General features: G+C 48.4%; 1 protein-coding gene across 2 annotated transcripts in view; it reads right to left on the bottom strand.

The window, feature by feature from the left end:
- AR (androgen receptor) overlaps window positions 1-24,379 on the bottom strand; it is a 216,008-nt gene that overhangs the window by 33,661 nt on the left and 157,968 nt on the right. For both annotated transcript variants that reach the window (XM_056808755.1, XM_007506960.2), the window contains exon 3: window positions 12,613-12,729. In XM_056808755.1, the coding sequence (XP_056664733.1) occupies window positions 12,613-12,729 (117 nt within the window). The remainder of the gene's footprint in view (window positions 1-12,612; window positions 12,730-24,379) is intronic.

Here is a 24,379-nt window from a genome sequence, read left to right as displayed (position 1 = left end):
GTGGACAAAACACTGGCACCACTTCCCATACTTTAATTGTTGTTGCCATGGAGATGCTATCGGTGCTAGGTGTTCTGTTCCTGCCTCTGGTCCTCCCTGGGAGCCTGCGGCCTTTTCCTTGTGAATGGACAGCGTGACCCAAGTCACATAAAGGTCTCTAAAAAGAACATGTGTATGTATGTGGCTACGTAGGTGGGCAGCTAGGTGAGTCACGTGGATAGAGATCCAGGCCTGGAGCCTGGGGGTCCTGGGTTCAAATTGGGACTCAGATGCTTCCTAGATGTGTGTCCCTGGGCACGTCACAAGTCCAGTTGCCTAGCCCAGATCCCACGTCAGTCTCAGAGTTGTTACTGAGGCAGAAAGTAAAGGCTTGCACCCCATTGCCTAGGCCTTCTTACTCTTCTGCCTCGGAATTAACACTCAGAACGGATTCTAAGACAGATGGTATGGGTTAAAAAAGACTAGCTTCTACTTGGAAAGCACCTTCATGTTTCCAAAGCCCTTTACATCCTTTATTTGACTTGGTTTTTGCCCCAACTCTGAAAGGCACGTGCTATTATCAACCCCATTTTAGAGATGGGGAAACTAAAGGCAACAGAGGTTAAGTGACTTGCCCAGGATCATCCAGCTAATAAGAATCCGAAGCTGGATTTGGCCCTGGAAGACTGGACTAGAGGCAATGGGTAGAAATGATGAGGCCAACTGAGGCTTGATGTTGCAGGGACTGGGGCGTGGGGGAGGAGAGTAGAATAGTTTGTCTCAAGAGGGAGCGGGTTCATCCTCAGCAGAGGCTGAATGACCACTTGCTGGTGCTCTGTCTCGGGGATGCTTTAAAGAGTCTCTGAGGTCCCTTCTGCGGGAGATTTGGTGAATCCTTGGCTAGGCTACATAGGAGCCTTTAGCTAAGTGATCGCCTCTTTGAGCTTTACTTTCTTCTATAAAATGGGAACATGAACACTTGTTCTACCTACTAAAGATGGTGGTGGTGAAGGATGGTCTTTGGAAATGCTCAAATTCTTGGACCTTATACTAAGAATCACTGATTAGGCTCTAAAACGCTGGACTGTAACCACTGGCAGTCCCGCAACTGTTCCCACCAGGTGGCAGCAATTGTCTTTGAAAACAGAAATCCCAAAGCATTTTAGAATTGACCGTCTCAACAGCTCAAATGAAATGTGTGTTTACTTAGCCAAGCGCCGTGTTTGGAAAAGGCTTGCCTACACCGATGTGTCTCATCAGCCCAACTCTAGCTTTGGCCCCGGGCTTCCAAACTCAGCTTTAAGCAAACATATATTAACAATTGATTGTGCAGAGTGCAGCCCAGGGGGCCAGAGGAAGGAGAGTGCAGAATACAAATATTAATCTTATTCTCTTCCATGATTCGAATTTTGAAATGATACGCAGGACAGGTGGAAACCAAGCACGCCAAGATGTCTAATTCGTGCCCTGGACTCTGAGGTAGAACACCTTTAATCTTGGGCTACAGAATCCCGATTCACGTCAACCTCTGGAAATTTGCTCCCTGAATGGTCTTGGGCAAGTTCCTTCCCCATCTTGGACCTCAGTTTACCCCTCTGTAAAATGGAGGCAGATTGGGCAAGAGGACCTCGTGGGTCCCAAAATAAACGAGTCCTAGAAATATCTTGCTGATGATGTTGTTTTAGGCCTCCCTCACCCCCAGAATCCCCAATGGATGCAGGCAAGCCCCAGCACAAATAAGGACCAATGGCAGCTTCTTGAGGGATCGGGGCCCTTTTCCAAGTTTTCACACTGAAACTTTCAGCACTTTTCCAAAGAATGAAGGACTGGGATCATAGTATCAAAGAGTGAAAAAACCTCCCTCACGTGCAACTACACAAAGGGAGAGGGCCCTGTTGGGGTGCAGGGGGTCACATTGGGCAAACTGCTGAATGCACAGCTAAGTGGCCCCCTAATTGTCAGAGTTCCCCTCAAAGCTTACAGAGGAAAACATGCTTCTCCCCCTTCCTCTTCACCCCAAAGCAAAGATGAATGAGTCAAATGAAAAGAGGCCCCCAAACTGGCCCAGCCCAATTCAGCCAGTAAAAGATATCAAAAGCCCGAGGCCCAAGTGGGCCCCAAGCATTTGAAGCAGTTTGGTTGGTCTTAGAACTGAGAACCATGTGACCAGTCTTTCAGGCCTTTTCTTGTCCTTCTGTTAGGATCACAGCCTTGGCATCTGAGGAACCCTTAGAGGTCACCTAGTCCAAACCCTTCATTTTAGAAAGGAGGAAACTGAGGCTCAGGGAGAGGAAGTGACTTTTCTAACAATTGGGAGGTAGCAGAAGTAGGATTTGAACCCAGGTCATCTCACTTGGGAGCCAGTTTATCACACAGTGGCTCCTTTGAAAGGTACCTGAGGATTGCCTCTCTGGTGTGAGCATGTGGCTTTGGAAAGGGTGCCATCTTGTCCTTTGATGAACCATCCATATATCTCAGACAAGAAACCTCCAGTGATACATTCCATTGAGAGGCACTGTGGTACTGGGGATTGGGAGAGACTCAGGTTTGAATCCTAGCGCTGACATTTCCTAGCTATGTGACCTGGACAATCTACTTTGCTTCTGGGAGCCTCAGTTTCATTATCTGTCAAATGGGGATAAAGGGCCCCTTTCTGCCTATCTTCTAGGGCTGTCAAGGATCCTGAAATACTAAAGCAACGTGAGTTATGTGTAGGATTGGTGAAGCCTGATGGGGGCTCTTTGCATGAGGAGGACTCCATTTCTCAGAAGCCTTCTTTCCAGCCCAATTTTTGTTATCAGATCATTTTCAGTCATGTCTGACTCTCTGTGACCCCCCACTTGGGGTTTTCTTGGCAGAGATCCCAGACTGGTTTGCCATTTCCTCCTTGGGACCATTTGACAGATGAGGAAACTGAGGCCAATAGGTTTAAACTTGCCCAGGGTCACTCTGCCAGTGACCATCTGAGGTTGCATTTGAACTCAGATCTTTCTGACTCCAAGCCCATCCCTCCTAGTTGCCCCTTCCAGTCTGATGTAAGAGAGGGCAAGAGTTAAGGATAAATGGAAAAGTGGGGTTGGCTTGGGAGGAGAATGACTTGTAAGTCTTAAAACATAGCTGGAGAAAAGGGGCCTGGGAGGACCCTTTTTCCTTTTGTAAGAGCCTGGCACCATACAGCCGTCTCTTTGCCATCCCCCCCCCCAGCTCAGCCCTTCTGCCTCCTCCTATGGAAGGCTAACAGCCAGGGGTGGGGGTTGCGGGGTGTCATACTACCTCTACTCTGCTCTGTCGTTCCTTTGGAGATAGTGATGCCCACAAGCCTTCTGTCAGGGGAGGGAGCTCAAAAATGGGTCAGTAGCCCCCCTCATGCTGCTTTAGGCAGAGGCGGGTTCCAGGCACCCTGGCTGATGCCTCAGGACCCACAGGTCCTCCGTCCTGTCCTGGACAAGCTGAACAGGAAGCCTCAGGTGTGTAGCCCCCAAAAGAAACAGGCTCGTCCAAGAATTCTGCTCAGAAATATTCATTGCCAAGGTACAACCTCTTGATTCAGAAAGGAAGTGGGCTTAGAAGTGAGAGGGGAACTCAGAGGTCCATGGAGTCTGGCCCCTTCATTTTACTGATGGGGAAACTGAGGCCCAGATAAAGTAGTTTCACACATATAATATCTAGCAAGGCTGAAATTTGAATCCGGATCCTGGGACTTCAGCTAGAGCTCCCTTTTCATTGCGTTCCCCTGGGAATCTCATTGGATTGCAAACACTAAGTGAGTTAGGCAGATGACATAGATTTTGGAGGGCTCTGGCAGCTGGGACACTATGGAACCTTGTGGGATCCTTTCTGTTGGTAGGTTCAAAGACACCATACCCCAAGGTATTTGGACGAGGCTCGAACCAAGTGGGAGGCATTAGAACTGGCACTTGGGAGGAGGCCGAGTTACAAGTGAGATCTGGGAGCCTAAGCTCCAGGCAAGAATCTGTCATGTGATTGACTCAGGGCCTCAGTTTCCCCATCTGTAAAATGGAGAGAAGAAGCCTTGACCTCTCCTAGCTTCCAGAGTATTTCCCCCCTCTGAATCCTCATGCCCTCAGGGAGGGGACAGGGCCTATGTGAGGGGAAGAACCCTGCCAGGGGAAAAAAGGCGTGGTCCAATTTGGGATCCAAGAAAATAAAGAGTCCTCTGGCCAAGTCAAGCTAGAGTTCATGGGTAAAGCCAATCCCAGGGCCTAGCTAGCTAGGGAAAGCCTCCAGTATCAGTCCTGAGCTCGAGAACCCCAAGGAATTGAGGCCAACCTCAGACACCCTAGCCACATCGAAGAGCTGATCCCAGGGCATTCGTCTCCTGGACTTAACATGGCAGCCACTCCAGGGGCCTGGGCAGGTCTAAGCAAAGCACTCTGGAAACAACCTGGGAATCACCATTAATCACTTGAAATCAAGGTGGTGGAGGAGGTTTGGGGGTTGGGGGGAGAGATGGGGTGCTGCCCCAGATGTGGGAAAATCCTCTGGGGAGCTGGCAGGCTGGCTGGCCCTTCTCTGGCAGGGAAGAAGGGAGCCTAGCTAGGTAAGGTGAAGTGGGCAGCACAAGGAGCCAGAGGCAGATGAGACATGTACTGCAGGTGAAGGCAGAGGTCCTGAGTTCCAATTCTGCCTCTGCTACTTACCACCTTGGCCGAGCCATACAGCCTCAGGTCTCATTCCCCTCCCTACACCTGTAAAATTTTAAAATGAAGGGGTTGGAGTAGCTGGCCTCTGAGGGCCCTTCCAGTTCTACATCTAGGATCTTACTAGGGATCTGGGTGTGGCCTTAAACATCTATTTCCCTCCTTGGGGCTCAGTTTCCCTTTCTGTAAAAGAAGGGGGTTGGACTAGATGGTTTCTGAGGTCCCTTCCAGTTCTAGATCTAAGACTCTATGTGTCATCTTGGATAAGTCCCTTCCTCTCCCTGGACCTCAGTTTCCCCCAATGTAAAAAAGGGGGATGGACTATCTGGTCTCTGAAGGTTCTTCCAGCTCTGGCTCTAAGATCTTGTATGTGCCCTTAGACAAGTCCCTTCTCCTCCCTAGGCCTCAGTTTCCTACTTTGTAAAAACAACAATGATGGGAAGGTAATCAAATTAGATGAGCTGGAAGGTCCTTTCCATCTCTACCATTCTGTGAGTCTATGATACCTGTCTTTCTTACTTTGGGCAAGTTGTTTCCATGCTCCAGGCCTCAGTTTCTTCTGTAAAACAAAGGTGTTGGACTAGGTGATATCTAAGGAACCTTCCAGCTCTGACTCCAAATGGGGTCATGAAATCTGGCCTCACCCACATCCTAGCTGTGTGACCCTGGGTAAGTCACTTTGCCCTCTTAGTCTTGATTTCCTCATCTGTCAAATGAGATGGCTTGGAGAAAAAAATGGCCGACCACCCCAGTACCTTTGCCAACAAAACCCCAAATGGGGTCACCAAGAGACAGACAGACACTGCTGAAAAATGATCGAAGGGCTGGAATGCACACATGTGCATGTCCACACTACCAGAAAGGGGCCATTTTACACTTCACTTCAGCTTTGATGTATAAAGCCCTTGACCGAAGTCATGGTATTGTTCACTTTTCTCATGTGCCGAATGGACACGGAATCGAAATCCCTGAAGCAATTAGCACAACGAAGCCTTTGAAAAGCCACCAGAAATATCGTGTGTGTGTGTGTGTGTGTGTGTGTGTGTGTGTGTGTGTGTGTGTGTGTGAGAGAGAGAGAGAAGGCCAGGCCTTCGAGGAGATGCCAACTGTGCGTTGCTACCATCTCTGGCCTGGGAATGGGGCAGAGGAAGGGGTCACGGCTGTGGAGCTGGTTCTTGGGCCAGGCACTCGTCAAAGCAGAGAAGCAATGGAAAAAGCTTCTCAAATGTAAATGCTCTGTCTCCACGCTAGCAACGGGCAGCCATGTTGGCCCTCTTCGCCCATTTGGAACCATGGGGCTTTTGAGCAACCTTGTTGGGCCCCAGCCAGACTTGGGGCATAGCCCTATGCTTTCGCACCTTCCCGCCTTTGCTAATAACACTTCCTTACCTGGGATGTCCTCTTCTTCCTTCTCTTATTGCCACACCCCACTGGAGCCCACCATTTTTGACCAGCCTTCAAGGCCCCATGCAGTAGTCTTTACCCTTGGAAGTCTTCCATTCCCACCCACCCTGGGCCTGGGCTAAACATTCTGGCCTCTGAATTCTCAACACGTTCTCAGGCTCTTGGCCTATTCTAATGTGTATCTTGGAGGAGACAGTGAGAGAGAGATGAATTATGGGATGCTGAACTGGGACTCATGGGGCCTCCGTTCAAATCCTGGCTTTGCCATTTATAGCCTGTGTAGCATTGGGACAGTCCCGTCCCCTCCCTGGGCCACAGTTTCCTCCTCTATAAAATGAGAGGCTTGGCCCAGCTGGCCTCCGGGGTGGCTCCACCAGCCTCTAGCTGGCTTTTTGATCTTGGCACCTAGGGTTCGAGGCCAGAGGCTATTTAGCTGTCTCTGTCTCTCCCCTGTGTCCGGCCTTGCAGAAGAACAGGAATGATTCGGTGAGCAAGGCCTCATGGGAGCTTAGGATTTGTTGGAAGAACCCCTCAGTGAAACTCCATCCCATGCTAATGTCTGTTTGCCTTAGTCCATCAGAAAAGGAAATGGCAAACCATTCTGATGTTCTGGCCAAGAAAACCCGAGGGACAGCATTGGCTGCCATAGCCCACAGGGTCACAAAGATTCAGACACCACTGAATAAGACCATTCCAGGGTTTGTCCTTCTAGCCCCTTCCCTTCTGCCTTAGAATCACTATTGCACATTGGCTCCAAAGCAGAGGGGTGGGAAGGGCTGGGCAATGGGGGTGAAGTGACCTGCCCAGAGTCACACAGCTGGGAAGTGTCCAAAACTGGATTTGAACCCAGGACCTCCTGTTTCTAGGTCAATCCACTGAGGGGCAATGCTTTCCCTGGTTCCTATATGGCCTTGTTTTGAGGAGAAGGTTTTAGAACTGTTGAGTGCTGAGATGAGAAAATCTAAGAGGCTGTGTGGCATAATGGCTAGAGCCAACGTCCAAGTCAGGAAGGCCATTGTCTCTTGGCCCTTGCCCCTAGCCCGAATGGCCTCTCTCTGCAAAGCCCAGGGTTCATTCAGACCTCAGTTCCAGGGCTGCCTTCTAGCTGAGGTCTCTCCTAATGAACTCTAGCTCCTGCTGCCTCCAGCCCCCAATCACCTTGGGTTCCACTGGGCCCAAACCTGTATGTGCGCACGCTGCCTCCCCTAAGAGCACAGGGGCATCTCAAGGCTCATTCTATCTTGACATCTGTGAGGCCAGGAACTGGTACTTTTTTGGCCAACACAGCGCCAAACACCCAAGTGCTTACCAATTGATTCAAGTCCATCCTCTGAGGTAGGCTAGCTATATGACCCTGGGCAAGTCATTTCATTTCTCAGTGCTCATCTTCCCCCTGCCTCTCTCCGCACAAAGTACCCATCTCTGGGCTGCATGGAAAGGTGCTGACCCACTCTTGCCATCACTTCTGGGATGAAGGACTAATAGACTAGAGGAGTTCTCACAGGCAACTGAGTCCAGTTCCCTCATTTTACAAAAGAGTATATTGAGGTCCAAAGAGGAGAAGGGAATGACCCAAGGTTACACATCAGATCCTCAGTCTAGAGATGGAAAGGACTTCCAAGGCAACTGAGTCCAACTGCCTCATTTTACATTGGAGGACCCTGATGCTCAGGGAGGGAAAGGGACTTGTCCAAGGTCACACAACTAGCATTAGAGGAAAGATTTGAACACAAGGCTTCCTGGACTCAGGCCCAGCACTCCCTACACTCAGATCACATGGAGGTCACAAAGCACCCTCAGATCCCAAGTCCTCCAACTCCCAATTCAGTTCCCTTATTGTTACATAATGCTGTCAGGCCGGATGCTCTGGGACCCGGGACAACCCTAAAATCATTTCAATTTGATCCTGGAATGCCCGACATGATTAGAGGCTGAGAGGGGTGGTGGTGAGCTAGCACACGATTATATAGCACATCATTTTAATGAGCTTGGAGAGCCATCAAAACGACTAAGCCATATTCAAACCTCATTAAGTTGGAAGCTGGTTGCCTTAGCATCCAAGGGGGCGTCCTATTGGCTGTTTACTTTTTATTTGTTTACATGAAGTAAATGTTTGATGTACACTGAGTGTGCAAACAATAATAAACTGTGCTGGGGGGAAGGGAGGCTGTGGAAAGTGGGATGTCTGGCTACTTGCAGAGCAGTGGCTCCAAGAGGACAAATCGGTTCTGAGCGCGTGCAGTCGTTCCTGTGTGGGGCGTGTTTTTCCAGTTGGATTCTTGGCGATCTTTGCTATTCCCTTGGGGCGTAAATAGGGACTTCCTGGTTTCTACCTGACTGCAGTGGAGAAGCGAAGGCCAATATTCAGGCTCAAATTGAATTTGCAAGGGCCAGCAATGGCCAATCCCACCAGGGTCCAGTCGTTTCCTTTCTTCTGGCCTCAGTTTCCCCAGCTAGCAAATCAATTGGAGCTGATGACCTCTAAAGTTCCTTCCAGTTCCCCGATCCTCAACAAGCCTCTGATCTCACCCTGAAAATGAGGGGGTCCTGCTAGAGGCTGCCCCGGGAGAAGGAATTCACACTAAGGAGTAAGTTGCATCTAATAACTGTGTTTCTTCAACCTCTGCCTCTTGGGCAGAGGAAAGCACCTCCCTCTCTTTTTTTGGCCAAGGTGAAGGCCTATGGGTGCACAATGGTGCTTATACTGCGATACAAGGCTCATGTGCTGGTTTTACCAAACTGTTATTTTGAATCTATTTCTTTGGGGAATTTTGGGTTATGAGGCAAATGGTAGGAACTAGAATAGAGTCAACGCTGGAAGTCAGGAGGCCCACTAGCCTTTGCCATAGGCAGGCTGGGGAACCCCCCCCCCACCTCAGGGAAATCAGTTAATGTCTCAGGGCCCTGGTAACACTCTCAAACTCAAAGATGCAACCAAGGTAGAAGTAGAACTGCACTGATGAAGGCAATTTATTCACTTTCCTAAACCAGTAGCATCCCAGGACCCCTCCTCACCCTCATCCCAAGTATAGGCAGCATGGGATGGTGAATGGAGATCTGGCTTTGGAAGTCCGAAAGACCTACGCTTCAAGTCCCACCCCACACTGAATGGCTCTGGGACCCTGGGCAAGTCATTCTCCCTTTGTCTGCCTCAGTTTCTTCATCTGTAAAGTGGGGATAACAACAGCACCTACCACTCAGGGTTGTTGTGAGGATCAAATGATATATCATTATTGCAAGGTGCTTAATACAGTGCCTGGCATATAGATGGCATTTAGAAAATCCTTTTTTTCCTTCTTCCCTTCCTCCCTTCTGCTTTCTCTCTCTCTCTTCTTCCTTCCTTCCTTCCTTCCTTCCTTCCTTCCTTCCTTCCTTCCTTCCTTCCTTCCTTCCTTCCTTCCTTCCTTCCTTCCTTCCTTCCTTCCTTCCTTCCTTCCTCCTTTCTTCCTTCCTTCCTTTTTCTCTTCCTTCATTCCTCCTTCATACCTTGATTCTTTCTTTCCTCCCTCTTTCTTTTTTCTTCCTTCCTTCCTTTCTCTCTCCCTTCCTTCCTTTCTCTCTCCCTTCCTTCCTTCCTTTCTCTCTCCCTCCCTTCCTTCCTTCCTTCCTTCCTTCCTTCCTTCCTTCCTTTCTTTCTTTCTTTCTTTCTTTCTTTCTTTCTTTCTTTCTTTCTTTCTTTCTTTCTTTCTTTCTTTCTTTCTTTCTTTCTTTCTTTCTTTCTTTCTTTCTTTCTTTCTTTCTTTCTTTCTTTCTTTCTTTCTTTCTTTCTTTCTTTCTTTCTTTCTTTCTTTCTTCCTCTCTATCTCCCTCCTTTCTCTGTCTGTCTGTCTGTCCCTCTCCTACCCTCAGGCAAGTTACTTCTGCTCTCAGTGCCCCAGGTGGCTTTCTAAGACTCTAAGTTTCTGAGTAGGTCCCCAATCTGCACTGGTCAAAGCGATTTCCTCACTGGGCCAATGAATCACAGGTCCAGACCAAAATAACATTTTTGTGACAAGGGACAGTTCTCTGGGCAGAAGAAGGACGTATCCAAGAAGAGAGTCAGTGGGCAAACAAAGGCGTTCAATACACTGAGATCCTTCTGTAGTAGTGAAGCAATGTTCGTCTCTGAGCTTTGGATTCTTTGCAAGTTATTGTGGGGATCAAATGAGTCAATGGATGGAAAATGCTTTGGACGAGCTAAGGAACTGAAGGCAGCGGGCCTTAACCCAGGGCTTGGTAGAAAAAATCTTGCTAGCTGTGTTTCACTAGCATTGGTTTCCTTTGGAATCCAATATTTTATTGCATGTATTTAAAACTGTGATGTGGAGAAGGAAGCCCCTAGGCTTCCCCAGAGAGCCAAAAGTGTGTGTGTGGGAGTCCGTGATGCGGCCAAGGGGAGGACCCCCTGCGCTAATCCAGCGTTGACTCTTATTGCCCTGCAGTCCTGTCTTTCTAGGTTCTACGGTTCCTTCTAGCTCAGTCACTCTGACTTGGGTGGTCTCAGAGGCAGCTGATTAGAGCACAAAGACCAATGCTCCAAGAGACAGAATTCTTGTATTCAAGTGCTGACTCTGTGCTTTCTTATCTGTGGGACTGTGGGCAAGTCTGCTCCCCTCTCTGAGCCTCCACTTCCTCATCTGGACATCTACTTTCCCCCCCAGGGAAGTTGGGAAGGAAGGCCCTTTGCTAATTCTGGTCCTCTCCCAGGGCTATGGTGAAGATTGGACATGGCCAGTAGGTGCTATCACAATGCCAGCTCTTGTTCCCAGTCCAGTTCCCAGTTATTTGCTAAGATGTGCAAGTTGTGAGTGAGCTGGCATGGCAGCATGGGACACCACTCATGGGGGCCTCTCAGGGCCTGGGAAGTTGGAGTCTTCTGGTCATCTTAATGCATATGTGATGGGCCATCACCATTCAAAATTCTCGCTGTGGGGGCAATTCAGTGGCCGGGTCAGTGGAGAGAGTGCTAGGCCTGGAGATAGGATGTCCTGGGTTCAAATCTGGCTTCAGACACTACTTCAGATCCCGATCACCTGGCCCATAACACTCTCCTCCCTTAGAACTGATACTTGGGATTGAGACTAAGATAGAAGGTAGAGATTTAAAAAAGTCTTGGTGGGTACTACCAGGGTGGGAGTGAGGGAACAGACGGGCAACTGAACTGTTGCTCTGAATCAGCAAGTGGAAATAAGCAGCTTTGGTCGATACGCCCACGGGCAGAAAATCATGGGGCACCTCTTTCTGAAAGCGAGTAAGGGAACAGCCAGTGAGGTGCAATGACTCCAAATGAGCCCCAAGGAGGGAGCAGAGAGGGCCTGGCATTGTGTACTGGGCTCTTTGTGTTTTCTGGGAAAGAGATTTGCCTTTCTCCCATTCTGATTGTGGAATCAAAGTGTGGCCTAATGAGCCAGTGTAACTCATGAAAAATGCAAGCAAGGCCTTGAAGGAAGCAGCATCCTGGCCTGCGGATGGGAGTGGAGGCCAACACGGACAAACGAGGACTGGAGATTGAACCTGGGCCACTGGCCAGAGCACCCGCAAACTGGGCTGGAACCTTGTGGCCTGGGCTAAGGGTTGGGGGAAGGCAAGGGGAATGGCCCTGTGAAAGAGTTAAGTGTCCCCTCTTGGTAGCGGGCCAGCTCCAGACCCACAGCAGAGCCCCTCCTGAAACTGATGCCACCTACCTACGCGGCTTGGGAGAGAAAATGATGAAAATTCCTCTTCATCTCTGGGTAATGTGGAGTAGGAGATTTACTGGGTGGAGCTGGCAACCAAGACACAGGCTCTGGGCAGGCCAGAGCTGAGATGGGCAGCATGAAGGCCGAGGCAAACGGGGAAGAGACAGCTCTCGCCCCAAGCCCTCTCCAGCATTTGGAGTCTTCCAGTTGGAACCTGATCAAGAACTGAGCCCTCTTCTGGGAGAGCTCAGTGCTTGGAGACAAGGCTGAGAACATGAGAACTCAGGTACCGACTGGCTAGCAGAGGGCAGCTCTGGGGGCCCGTATAGGTGGCTGGCTTTCCCCCAAGCACATGATCACTGAAGCAGAGATGCTCGGGTCGGTGGGATTGTGGAGCCCCCCCAAATCCAGGGCCGTTCCCACTAAGCCATGTTTCCTGATTTGTGTTCCTCTGTCTACAAAGTTATACTTGGAGCTGCCTGAGGTTTTAGGCTTGAATACCGAGTGGGGCCAGGCGGTGAGGGATAAGGTTGTATTGCAGTAGTCGGCCATGGCCCCATCTTTGGGAACCTTTAAGCCCTTCCCTGTTCCCTCTGTTGTGCCCGTGTCAGACTGTACGCCTCGAATTTGGGGCAGAGCCCGGAGCAGAACTCTGTGGCTCAGTCCCTTGACCCCAAGCTGCCATGTAAGCAAGTAACACTGAGATTTCCTACAGAGGACCACATGTGGGCTGAAACGGCTACACAATCGGTGTAGCCAACCACCGAGGGTTCTGTGGCAGGCTCAGGGGTTCTCGATAAGGAAGATAGAGTGTCACAGGCTGCCTAAGCTGGCCTGTATCTAGAACCTTGATTCTTTCTCAGGATTACGTGAGAGAAAAATCCACTCTAAGCATAAAAATCTGAACATACCTCCAAGGGTCATCCCCGCTTCATAGCACTTTCGGAGCCGGCACGATGGGCAATTTTTCCTTCTGAATTTATCGATGGTGCAATCATTCCTGCTGGCACACAGGTACTTCTGTTTCCCTAGAAGGGCAAAAGACAGAAGCAGATGGACCTGTTAATGCATCTCCTGAGTCTTTCTCCTTGAGTTGTTTCTAGACAAGGAGGACAGAAAGACACATTCTGCCCGACAAAAACGGAGACAAAAGACCAGCAAGGAAATACACGGAAATCCAAACCAATGACTAAAATGGACCGCGAGACCATTAGAGGGAATTTGTAAATATTCAAAGCAGGGAGGGGCGGGCCAATCAACAGATGTATTCAGTTGAGTGCCATTGCCATGGTCGCTCTGCGGGCTAACGCAATCACTTGGAAGGTGCTTGGTCATCATTAAAACCATTAGTAGCCATCATCACGTAAAATTACCACTCTTCTGGTATTTCAGGCCTTAGCCTCGGGTTCAGCTGTATCGACACCTGTAATCAAGGCTCAGTGTCTTTCCTGATCCCTTTTCACAGTAATGGTACAGGCCAGAACCTATAATAAAGCACTCCACAGGGATCAACAAATGGTTTGGTGGCTGCTGGAAATCACTTCTCTGGTCTGTAAGAGGTACAGATGAAATGAAGGGGGAAACCAGCCTTTCTGAAATGGACTGACGAAAAGGCAGGATGGCCTGTGGGTGACCCTTAATTAAGGTCTCTTTCAGCTGTCATGATCAATAAGCTGAGCCTTCTGAAGCTCCCAGCGGAGGGAGGAAGGTGTCAGGTCAGCAACAAGTCAACACGACACTAATTGAGTACTACCTATGTGCCAGACACCGTGCTGACACTTTCTGTCCCCAGTCTAGGAGGTAGGTGTCCCATCTCCCCTCTCGCCCTTTTCTCTTGGGGGAATGATTATTTTTGCTTGGGTGAGTAGGTAAGAATAATGTGGCCATTTTGCAGTAGGGTGTTTGGTATCCTTGAGGTAGAGAGGGAGAGAGCAAGGGGATTTCATGGGAATCAACAGCTGGTGGCAAGAGGAAAGAAATACCAACAGAGCCTCGGGGTGTTTGAGCTGGGACGGGCCTTAGCACACTGTGTGCAGAACCTCAGAGCTAGAAGGAATTATATAAAATATTAAGCTAGGAAGAGGGGCAGTGTAGCTAGGTGGCTCAGTGGACAGAGACCAAGGCCTAGAGACAGGACGGAGGTCCTGCGTTCCAATCGGCCTCACAGACTTCCCAGCTGTGTGCTCCTGGGCAAGTCACTTAACACTCCATTGCTTAGCCCTCACCACTGCCCTGCCTTGGAACCAATTGGTTCTAAGACGAAAACTAAGAGCTTTAAAAAAGAAGCTAGATGGGTCCTTTAAAACAAAGATGGTAAGAGCCAAAAGGGAGGTGGAAGGGATTTTAGGACCCAGAAGATCAGAGCTGGGTGAGTTTAGAATGTGGAATGGCAGACAAAAATTATTAAATGTCAGAAGTAGAAGGGAGTCCTCCCCCGCAAAAATAGATGTGGAAGGGAGCTTAAAACAAAGAACATGGAAGAATTCCAGAAATGGAAAGGCTCTAGAACAGAAACTCATTTCATCTGATTCAGTCTCAACAGAACTCTGGCTAGTAATTATCTCATCTCTTCTTGCTTTCTGTTGAGGGCTCTACCATCGACACGATACAGGTGGTGGGTGTTGCACACTGCCTTGGGGTGAATGCTTCTAGAGAAGGCAGAGTGCAATGCATTCTGGGACAGTGCCTAGGACATTGCTGGTCACTTAGGAAGTCCTACCCAGTACTTGGCAGGCTCTGCTTTGAACCCCCCCATGTGAATATCGAAACAGATTTGGGTCAGCAACCATTTGCTTTCTTCATCGGGTCTGGCCAGAAAGGGAACATGGTAGGAAGGACCAGGAAAGGGGAACCCTCACCCCAGCTTTCCTGTAGACTGGAACATTGTTTCCAACCATCGCTGTAGAGAGGACAGCTAGGTGGTGCTGGGGATAGAGTGTAGGGACTGGCAAAACACTCCTGTATCGTTGCCAAGCAATCCCCAAGTGGGGTCCCAAAGAGTTGGATGTGACTGAAAAACGACTCGACAAGAAGGGCAAACAATGCTGGTATAGTGAGACAGATCATATAATCAGAGCTCTAAGGCTGGAAAGGACCTCAGGAGTCTGTCTCCCTCGTTTTACAGAAGGGGAAACTGAGGCCCAGGGAGGTGAAATGATCTCTTAGAGGCAAGGCCCTCTAGACCCCATTCCTTCCCAAGGAAACTGAGAGCCAAGTGACTTTACCAAAGTCCTATAGGAAGTGCCAGTGTCAGAGGCAGGGTTTCAAGGGCTATTTCTGATATTGTGGCACATTGGGGCAGATCAGGGAGCTGGGAGGCAGGCATCTGCCTTCTTTGATCAGAAAGAAAGCTGTCTGAGGGCAGAGGCCAATTCTGCTCTCTGTCAAATGGCCCACATCCCACTGTGGCTGTTCTAGCACGACAAGTCCTGCCAGAGGCCAGGCCACAGGCCCCTGGCTGCCCTGTGAGAGCCCCTAGCTCTCATGCCGTCTCCTAGGTGACAGAAGAGTCAACATGGACTGCTACACCCACTCTCCTCCAGCTGACCATCCTTGGGGGCTTATAATGTTACATAGCCATGCTCTTTGTTTGACACCATTGACCTCCTCCAGCAAAATTACATCAACAAGCCCTAATCAAGGTTTAAATCATGCCGCTGCTGCCCCCGCCATCTCCTCTGAAGCTCTCTTGGAAGAGAATAATCCCCTCTCTCAGGTTGCAGGCCACAGTGTGGCCCTGAAAGCTAAGTAAGCATCGGAATTCTTTGTCATTTTCTTTATTAGAACCAGATTGGAACATCGCAGACCCTTAGAGAACCAAGAGTGGGTGCATAGAGACTGGGGAGGAGGCCCCTTCAGAGGGAGCTACCTCGAAAGCTAAGTACCACCCATGGCCCCCTGCCCAATCTGCTCTGCGGCCCTCTTCTCATCCCGGTTTACCATCAGGACCTTTTGAGCTGGCAGCCTTAAGGAAACTGAGGTTTCCTTTGCAAGAACCTCAGAGATGATAAAACAGTGGCTCTGGAGTCCCAAAACCTTGCTCTAAAGTCTTCCTCTGATGTTTATTTCATGTAGCCTTGGGCAAGTCATTTACCTTCTTTGGGCCTCAGTTTCCCCATATGTAAGTCTGTGGGCTTCTTGCCATCTGAGATCTCTTCTAGTTCTAGCTCTCTCATGAAGGACAAGTCATTCTGCCTCTGCGAGGATTGGTTCCTCACCTGTTAAACGAAGGGGTAGACTCGATGGCCTTGTGGGTCCTTTCCAGCTCTAGGTCTAGGAGGCTCTGATTCTAATGGTACTGATGGCTGCCCCCGCACAGAGAGGTGCTGAGACCCTGGAACTGGTTAGATTTCTTCACTTTTTTCACTCTGCAGGTCATAATTATGGAATCTCTGATGCAGAAAACTGGAGAGGGCATCTGGTCCAACCTGTATCTCAGCAGGAATCCTCTCTATAACATTCCTGACAAATGGCCACCCAGTCTCCATTGGAAGACCTCCAGTGACAGAGGAGTCGCCACCTCCCCAGGCAGCCGATTCCATGGCTGGCCAGCTTTCATTGTCAGGAAACCTTTCCTTAATATTCAGATTGAATCGACCACTCTTCTACTTCTGTCGATCACCCCCCACCCAGTTCTGCTCTCTGGGATGACGCAATACAAATCTCACCAAGATCGTGGTTGATGGTGGTGATGGGAAGGAGGTGACGGAAGATGGTGCTGGCTGGTGGGGACACTGAGGAATCCAAAGGTTTGCTTGTCTTTGTCAGAGTATTTCCAGCTGGGTGGTACCCCAAAGAGCATGGAATAATAACAATGATAACTAACATTTATGTGCCACCTACCAGATACCAGGTACTGTGCTAAGTGCTTGACAGCTCTATCTCATTTGATCCAGACCTGGAGATGGGAGGTCCTGGGTTCAAATCTGACCTCAGACACTTCCTGTGTGGGTGACCCTGGGCAAGTCACTTCACTCCCATCGCCTGCCCTTACCATTCTTCTCTCCTGCAACTGTTTCTTGGTATTGATTCTAAAACAGAAAGTAAGGGTCTAAAAGGAAAAAAAATGATTCTCCTAATTGAACCTCACAACCACCTGGAGAGGTAGGTGCATCACGATCTCCATTTTACAGATAAGAAAACTGAAGCAGATACGTTAAATGGCTTGCCCAGGGTCACACAGCTAGAGGCTGAGGTGGGATTTGAACCCAGGTTTTTCTAACTCAAAGCCCAGCTCTCTATCCAGCTCATGGAAAAAAGGAAACTTCCTTATCCAGCTGGATCTTTTGGCATTCCCACCATTCAAATAACTTTGTTTAGCTCTGAAATCGAAAGCCACTCTTTGCTGAGACTGTGTACACCAGATATACTGAACTGGAGTAGTTCATCTTGCAATTCGAACTAGCATAATGGCAGCAACCTTCTGAGGCCCAGATTTCTCTAAGGCTCCTGGGATCTTTAATGGCTTCCTCATTGGGTCTTTGCAGATGCCAACTTGACAGTAGCCAAGAAGTCTTGGGTCTGAATCCTGCCTCACAGACAAGTTGCGTAACTGGGCGAGTTATGTCACCTCTGTGAACTAGCCTCCGTCTCCCCGTCTGTACAATGAGGAGGTTAGACTGGATGCCCATTAGGTCCCTTCCAGCTCTCGATGATCTCATAAGGCTCCTTCACCAATGAGAAAGATTCTACCTTGGTGTGGTAGAGAGAACATTCGATGTGGATGAAGGGTCATGGGTTCGAGTTGTATGTTCTTAGACACTTTAGAAGATACTTTAATGTCTTCTCCATTGCCCCCAGGACTCCTCTCCAGCGTAGCTCCATTGTCCTGCTGTGATCGATCTTGGCCCAGGCAGTGTACGTTAAATTAAATTGTACATTAAATGTACATAATAATAATACATTAAATTAAATGTACATTAACATACCACGTTACAAAAATGGGAGGAAAGCAGCTATCCCTTGAGTGACCTCGACAGAGATCTGAAGGGAGATAAGCCATATGGCAGCAGCGGGCTCTCTGGGGTCCATACTTTTGTCTCCTGGGCCCCAGTGTGTTGGACACGGTGACTGCCAATCACAGACGCCCATCAAGGACAAATTCTTCTGAGTAGGTCTCCATGAGTCCAGGTTCCTCTTCTTCCCAGAGGGTTGTTCTGCTGGCTGAGCTGAAGGGCCCCATGCTAGTGAAACACATCAGCTGCCTCCTAGGGTTCAACTGAACCCCCAGTGAGAAAGCCAGTGCTGGTGATTGTACTGGTCGAAGGTGATGTCTCTGCCACTTGGGGATACCGAGAGATGGTGGAACGTAGCCACCGGAGAGCTTGACGTGAAATCAGGAAGACCTGAGTTTTGTTCCTCAAAGGCTCACCAGCTATGTGACACTAGGTACATAACCCATCTGAGCCTCAGTTTCAACTCAGAATCATTGAAGTTGAGAGGTGGATGGGGACCTCAGCAGCCACCTGGTCTAACCCAAACATGAAATGATAACTAAGATTTATATGCTATCTACCAGATACCAGGTACTGTACTAAGTGCTTGACAATTATCTCATTTGACACAGGCTTAGAGATGGGAGGTCCTGGGTTCAAATCTGACCTCAGACACTTCCGATGTGGGTGACCCTGGGCAAGTCACTTCACCCCCATTGCCTAGCCCTTACCACTCTTCTGCCCTGAAACTGTTTCTTGGTATTGATTCCAAGACAGAAAGTAAAGATATAAAAGGTTCCAAGACAGGAGAACAGTAATGGTTAAGCAAATAGGGGTGAAGGGTCACATAGCTAGGAAGTATCTGAGGCCAGATTTGAACTCAGGACCTCCTGTCTATAGGCCTACCTCTCTATCCACTGAGGCACCTAGCTGCCCCTTTAGAGAGTTCTTTAGTGGAGACTTCCAGCCACAGTAGCAATGAATCATTAACAAATAATTCCTTTTTGAATCTGGTCATCAACCCAGTTTGGAATTCTGATTGCATTGTCATGAAATCTACATCTTTCTATATTTTCCAGAAGAGACATGATACTTGCTCAAAAGCTTTGCTAAAAATCTAGGGAAACTATATCTCCAGCATTTGATTCATTTGCTAGTTTAGTCATCCTGCCAAAAAAAGAAGTATGGTTAGTCTGGCATGAGTTGTACTTGATCATTACTATCCTTTCTAGATGTTTGCCAGCCATCTCTTTAAAAATCAACCGTAGAATTTTCCCAGGAATCAAAGTTGAGAGTTCTCATCTTTTCCCTTTTTTGAAAATGGGAACAGTCGCCCTTCTCAAATCTTGTGGTAACTCTCCTGTTTTGATGACCACTAAGCTCAAAATCTTAGACATTATGAAATCTCTTCCTTCTGGATACTCTATACTCCCTGGGGCCACACATCCCCTCACCTTTGCCCTAGCAAAGTATTACAGCTGCTGTTGCTCCAGCACCTAAATAAGACCACCAGGGAACATATGTGGGAAGAGCCAAGCCATTGGCCAATGCACACCCTGGGACCATGCAGCCCCATCTTCGCTGGGACACTTCATCCCCTACCACCTAGGACCTATTGCTTTCCTCTTCCCCCTCCTCTCCTTCACTTCTTATAGCCTACACTAAGAAGTACAAAAAAAAGAGTAGGGATCTTCTTCCTTTTGTTTTTGACTCCTCATAACTTAGCATGATGCCTGGAACACAGTAAGCATTCATTAAGTGCTCATGCATTCACTCAATTCATTTATTCTCTCCTTTCTTCATTGCTCTTTCTCTATTCTGCTCCTATCTGACTCACCACCACTTTTTCTTTCTCGCCTGAACAGCAAAGACACCATATTGGTCATGCCCACCTGGATGTACCAGAGACAAATTAAATACTGTACGTCTAAAACGGAACTCACTCCTCCTCCAAACTGCCCAATTCCTATCAAGAGCACCAATCATCCCTCCAGCCACTCAGCTTTTTGAACTCAGTGTCATCCTTAGGCTCTTTTCTCTCCTTCACCCCTCACTCCTTTTTTTACTCATTTTAAACTAGTGAAGGGAAGCCTTCCATCTTAGAATCAATACTATGTTTTGGTTTCAAGGCAGAAGAATGGTAAGGGCTAGGGAATGGGGGTCAAGGGACTTGGCCAGGGTCACACAGTGAGGAAGTGTTTGAGACCAGAAGTGAACCCAGGTTCTCCCATCTCCTGGCCTGATTCTCTGTCCACTGAGCCACCCAGCTGCCTCCATCCTGAGATTCTTTTGAATTTAATTCTCTGTTTACATGTTGTACCCTCCCGCCATTCCTTTCCCCACTCCCACCTCTTCCTGTAGGGTGAGAACTGCTGAACCTCTCTCTTGATCTGTCCAGTGATGGTCATGTGTTGTATAGTAGGTGCTTCACATCTGCTTAATTGAATTTAAGAAGACCTTTCATTTCTACAGCTCTTTGGAGATTTAAAAAATCCATGAGACAATAGAAAGATCATCAGACCTGCATTCCAATGACATTTAACTTCCCTGGGTCTGGGTCTCCTCTTTTGTAAAAATGAAGGAGGTGAGTCAGGATTTGAACTCAAGTCTTCTGAGTCCAATGCTCTCTGTCACAAAGAGCTACCTGTTTTGGGCTACTCTCCCCTTTCTCCAACCCCCTCATGGAGAGCTGAGAACAAAGGAAGTGTTTGCTAAGTATCTGTTCCTGCCACAGGTGAGGAGCTAGCTATTATCTACATGCCTGCCTGCCTGCCTGCCTAAACTCCTTCGCCCTTATACCAGATGCCCAAAAGGATGGTGGGCTTTTCCCACTCAGACTAGATCATCAGTCTTTTCGATGGGGCTTGGAGGGAGGAGAGCACCACCAGGGCCCACCAGCATTAGGCTCCCAGTTCACAGTTCTCTTGAGTGCTAAGAATCACAGAGCTCTGTCTTCCTAACAGCCTAGTGAGTGAGGCATGGATGAAGAAGACCTTTAGGGAAGGGGTCACTTGCTCCAGATGGCTGCTGAGGGCCTTCTAACTCTGACTCTGTGACTGCCTACTTACTAACCCATTTCACACAAGGACACTGAGCTTCAGTGAGGTGGAATAAATGCCTTTCCCCTGGTCACAGAAATAACATCAGAGGCATGATTGGAACTCAGGTCCTGTGACCACAAAGCCAGAATCCTTTTTACTGACGCCCACTACCAAGAGAATAAATCTAGGTAGAAAATCTATTTAGGTTCTCTAAGGGGCTTGGTTCTGAGGCCCACGTTCCCTAAGTTCTTTACCTGGGCTTGCCTGCCATCTGGCTCAGTCTGCTGAAAAGGAAACAGCCCTGGTCTTCCGGGCAGGAAACCCAGGCCCTGGGCTGAGCTTCAACGTTTCCTAGCTGAGTGACCTTGATCAGTTTACTTTAACTCTCTGAACCTCAGTTTCCCTTTCTATGAAATATTCTGGCCTCACTGGCCTCACCAATCCGAGGGCTTCACTGATCAGAGATCGGGTGAGTGTTTTTACTTCCGCCTTTCTCCTAACACCTGCAAACATCCCTCCATCAATTCAAGGGCACCCCATGGGGTTTCTTAATGCAATCAAGGCCTGTCTGAATGACTGGTCTTTGAGGAAGGCCAATTGCATTGTGAAACATTGCTGTTTCTGTTGTGATTCATGGAGCAGATGTGTTCCGGAAAGCTCTGGTTAAACCTAATTTGATGTTGAATGCCCAAGGGGAAGGCACCCTGGATCACTTCCTTTCAAGAAGAAATATGCTATCCCTGGAAAGTGAATGAGCACCTGCTGGTAAGGTCTAAGGTCTAACATTTACGCAGTTCAGGACTCCACTTGACTCATGGCAGGTACCATTGTCTCGAGGTTTAGCAAATCACCTCAGCTGAAATACTTTTACTGCTGAAGAGCACATTACTGTTCAGGGCAGCCTGTCCCCTTGATGAAATTTGTCAGTTGGGAGGCAGGAGTCTCCTATGCATCGTTGGCCACCATGGTGGCAAAGAACGTATGCCATCGTATCTGCGTATGAGGAAGGTGAATCAATGGAAAGGCTGCATGGGCCGTATAGCAAAAGGCACTCCAGATTCAGAGACAGAGAGTCTCAGTTCAAATTAACCTTCGGCAATTTGCTAGTTTTGTGACCTTAGGCCAGTCACCGAGTCTCTTACAGTTTTAGTTTCCTCATCTGCTGAATGACAATGCTGGGCTCAAGAACCTAGAAATCTGATGATTTGGGCCTGGGGAAAGAGCTGGTACTCTCATCAATCAGGGTCATGCAATTGTAGACTCTTGAGTTGAAATGATTCTTGGAGGTCATCTAATAAAATATTACACTCAAGGATCCCCCCCCCCGCCCCCACATGCCTGATAACCTCAGCTTAAATACCTTCACTGATGAAGAGCTCACTATGTTCAGGGAAGCCCATTCTTTTGATGAATAGTTTGTCAACTGGCATCTACTAAGCACCTCCTATGTGCCAAACTCTGAGAATACAAAGAAAGACAAGAGAATTCCTGCCCTCCAGTAACTCACATTTGAATGGGAGAGACAACAGGCAAATGACTATGTTCACACGTGATGGCTGATACTCTTAGAGGGGAAGGCATTCCTTACAACCTGACTACACATTATCCTCCTTCCTGCCCATGAAGGGTCAGCCAAAGTGGCCTCCTTTCCAATACTATGTCTCTGGCCTCTGTATCTTTTCCCTCGCCATAGCATGTTTCTCTGCCTGTGGAATGGCCTCCCTTCTCACCTGTGATTGGTAGAATCCCTAGATCTCTTTCTGCTTCAGCTCAAATATGACCATCTCCTTCTAGGAAGCCTTTTCTGTTCCTCCCAGCTCCCAATGGAGCTTGATGTCTATTCTGCAGGTACTTGTTTTTTCTGCTTACAAGGATCCCTGAAAACAGGGATCTTCACGTGATTTTGTCTTTGTATTCTTAAGTTGGGCACATCCTAGGTCAGTGATGGCGAACCTTTTAGAGGGGTGGGTGATGTGAGAAATGTCCTTAGATGAGGGGAAGAGGAGCAACCTAGCCTTGTGTCCCTCTGGCTTTCTTAATGAACTCTGGAAAACTATGCACAGGAGTGATGGTACACATGTCCACAGCACATGTGCCCACAGAAAGGGCTCTGAGTGCCCCCTCTGGCATGCATGCCATCATAGCCCTAGGTGATTCCTCTCTCATGGATCTTCTAGCTAGAAGGAGACCTGAAAAGCCATTGAATCCAATCCCTTGTTTCCACAGAGGAAAAATCTCATGCCCAGAGAGGTTAAAGGACTTTCAGAAGGTCACAGAGTTCCTAAAATCTTAGGAGGGATTTGAACTCAGGTCCTCATGACTCCAAGACCAGTGCCCTATCCATTATGTTTCAGTGCTTGTTTCTTGATACTTACCTGATGGATACTCCCAAGGGAAGACCAGGAAGCACATTCCCAGAATTTCCTAGTTCCTTAGCTGGCTACCCACAAGGTAGTTGTCAAATGGACCGCTGGAATCCTGGCCAGCAGCAATTACTGAGAATGAAAAAGTCTACTGTGTGTGGGCATCCCCTCTGCTGACACACAAGGGTGGTGGTTTCAAATCCCTCCCCAGTGGACAATCAAAGGGTGGTGTACTAGCATCTCCCAGCTCTGCCGACCCAAAAGGACAAAATGGAGACCTGGGGTAGGGCCAGAAGTCTAGGAGTGGGGCAGGGGCACTCTCTGTTGGGATTTAAGTGTAGAACTTCAGGACAGAGAAGTCATTCATTTTACCAGCCTCTTCCCTGCATCGTGATCTTTCAAGTCTCCTGGAATCGATTTGGCTCACTTATGAATTCATCTCTGCTTGAAACTGGTGCTTGCCTCCTCAAAGCTGGTACTGCCCAGGGCTGGTTCTTGATCTGGCCTGGTCTGTTGGGCTTAGAAGGTCCCTATTTTTCCCCTATGAGGGGACTTCTCCTCAGGTCCTCACAGGGATCCAAAAAGGAAGTCCCTTCTCAGGGAAGATAACAGGCTCTCCCACTGGAACCTCGGTCCTAAAAATGAAGCTACAAGAGATTTCCAAGGCCAGCCAATTGTCTCTCATTTTTCAGATGAGGAAACTGAGGCCCAGCAAGGGAAAATGATTTGCCCAAAATTCGTCATAGGATCGTAGGTCAAGACCCAGAAGGATGGAACCTAAGAAGTCATCTAGTCTAACCCCCCCCTCCCATTTTATAGATAACAGAAGTGACTTGCCTAAGATCACATGGGCATCAAAAATGGGACTGGAACTCAGGCCCTCTAATGGTACAGGCAGAAACTTTTTCACTACAGCATCCCTGTCTCCCATGGGGCTGGCCACTGTTTGAAACCCTGGTCTCGGTCTCCTTATTCCCATTTCTGTGTTATTCCTTCCACATCATAATCAAGAAATACACACTGAACAATATAATGTTCTATTAGTCCTAGAAAAAGAAACTAAAGGATGTCAGAGCTGGAGGATGTCACTGTGTGTAGGCAGAATTTCGAGGAAATGGAGCTAGAACAGACCTAGAATTTATCTAGTTCAACACTACCATTTTATGTGTCTCCCCCTCTAGATAGTGAGCCCTGGAGGATGAGGACCATCTTTTTGTTTCTTCTGGTATCCCCAGTGCTTAGTCCTAGGCCTGGCACATAGTAGGAGCTTAAAAATGTTTATCCTCAAGTCTGGCTTCAGACACTTCCTAGCTATATGACCCTGCCCAAGTCACTTAAACC

The sequence above is a fragment of the Monodelphis domestica genome, chromosome X (assembly GCF_027887165.1).
Source record: "Monodelphis domestica isolate mMonDom1 chromosome X, mMonDom1.pri, whole genome shotgun sequence".
NCBI lineage: Eukaryota > Metazoa > Chordata > Mammalia > Didelphimorphia > Didelphidae > Monodelphis > Monodelphis domestica.
The sequence above is the reverse complement of the archived record's forward strand: the minus strand, read 5'-3'. Positions and strand labels throughout refer to the sequence as shown.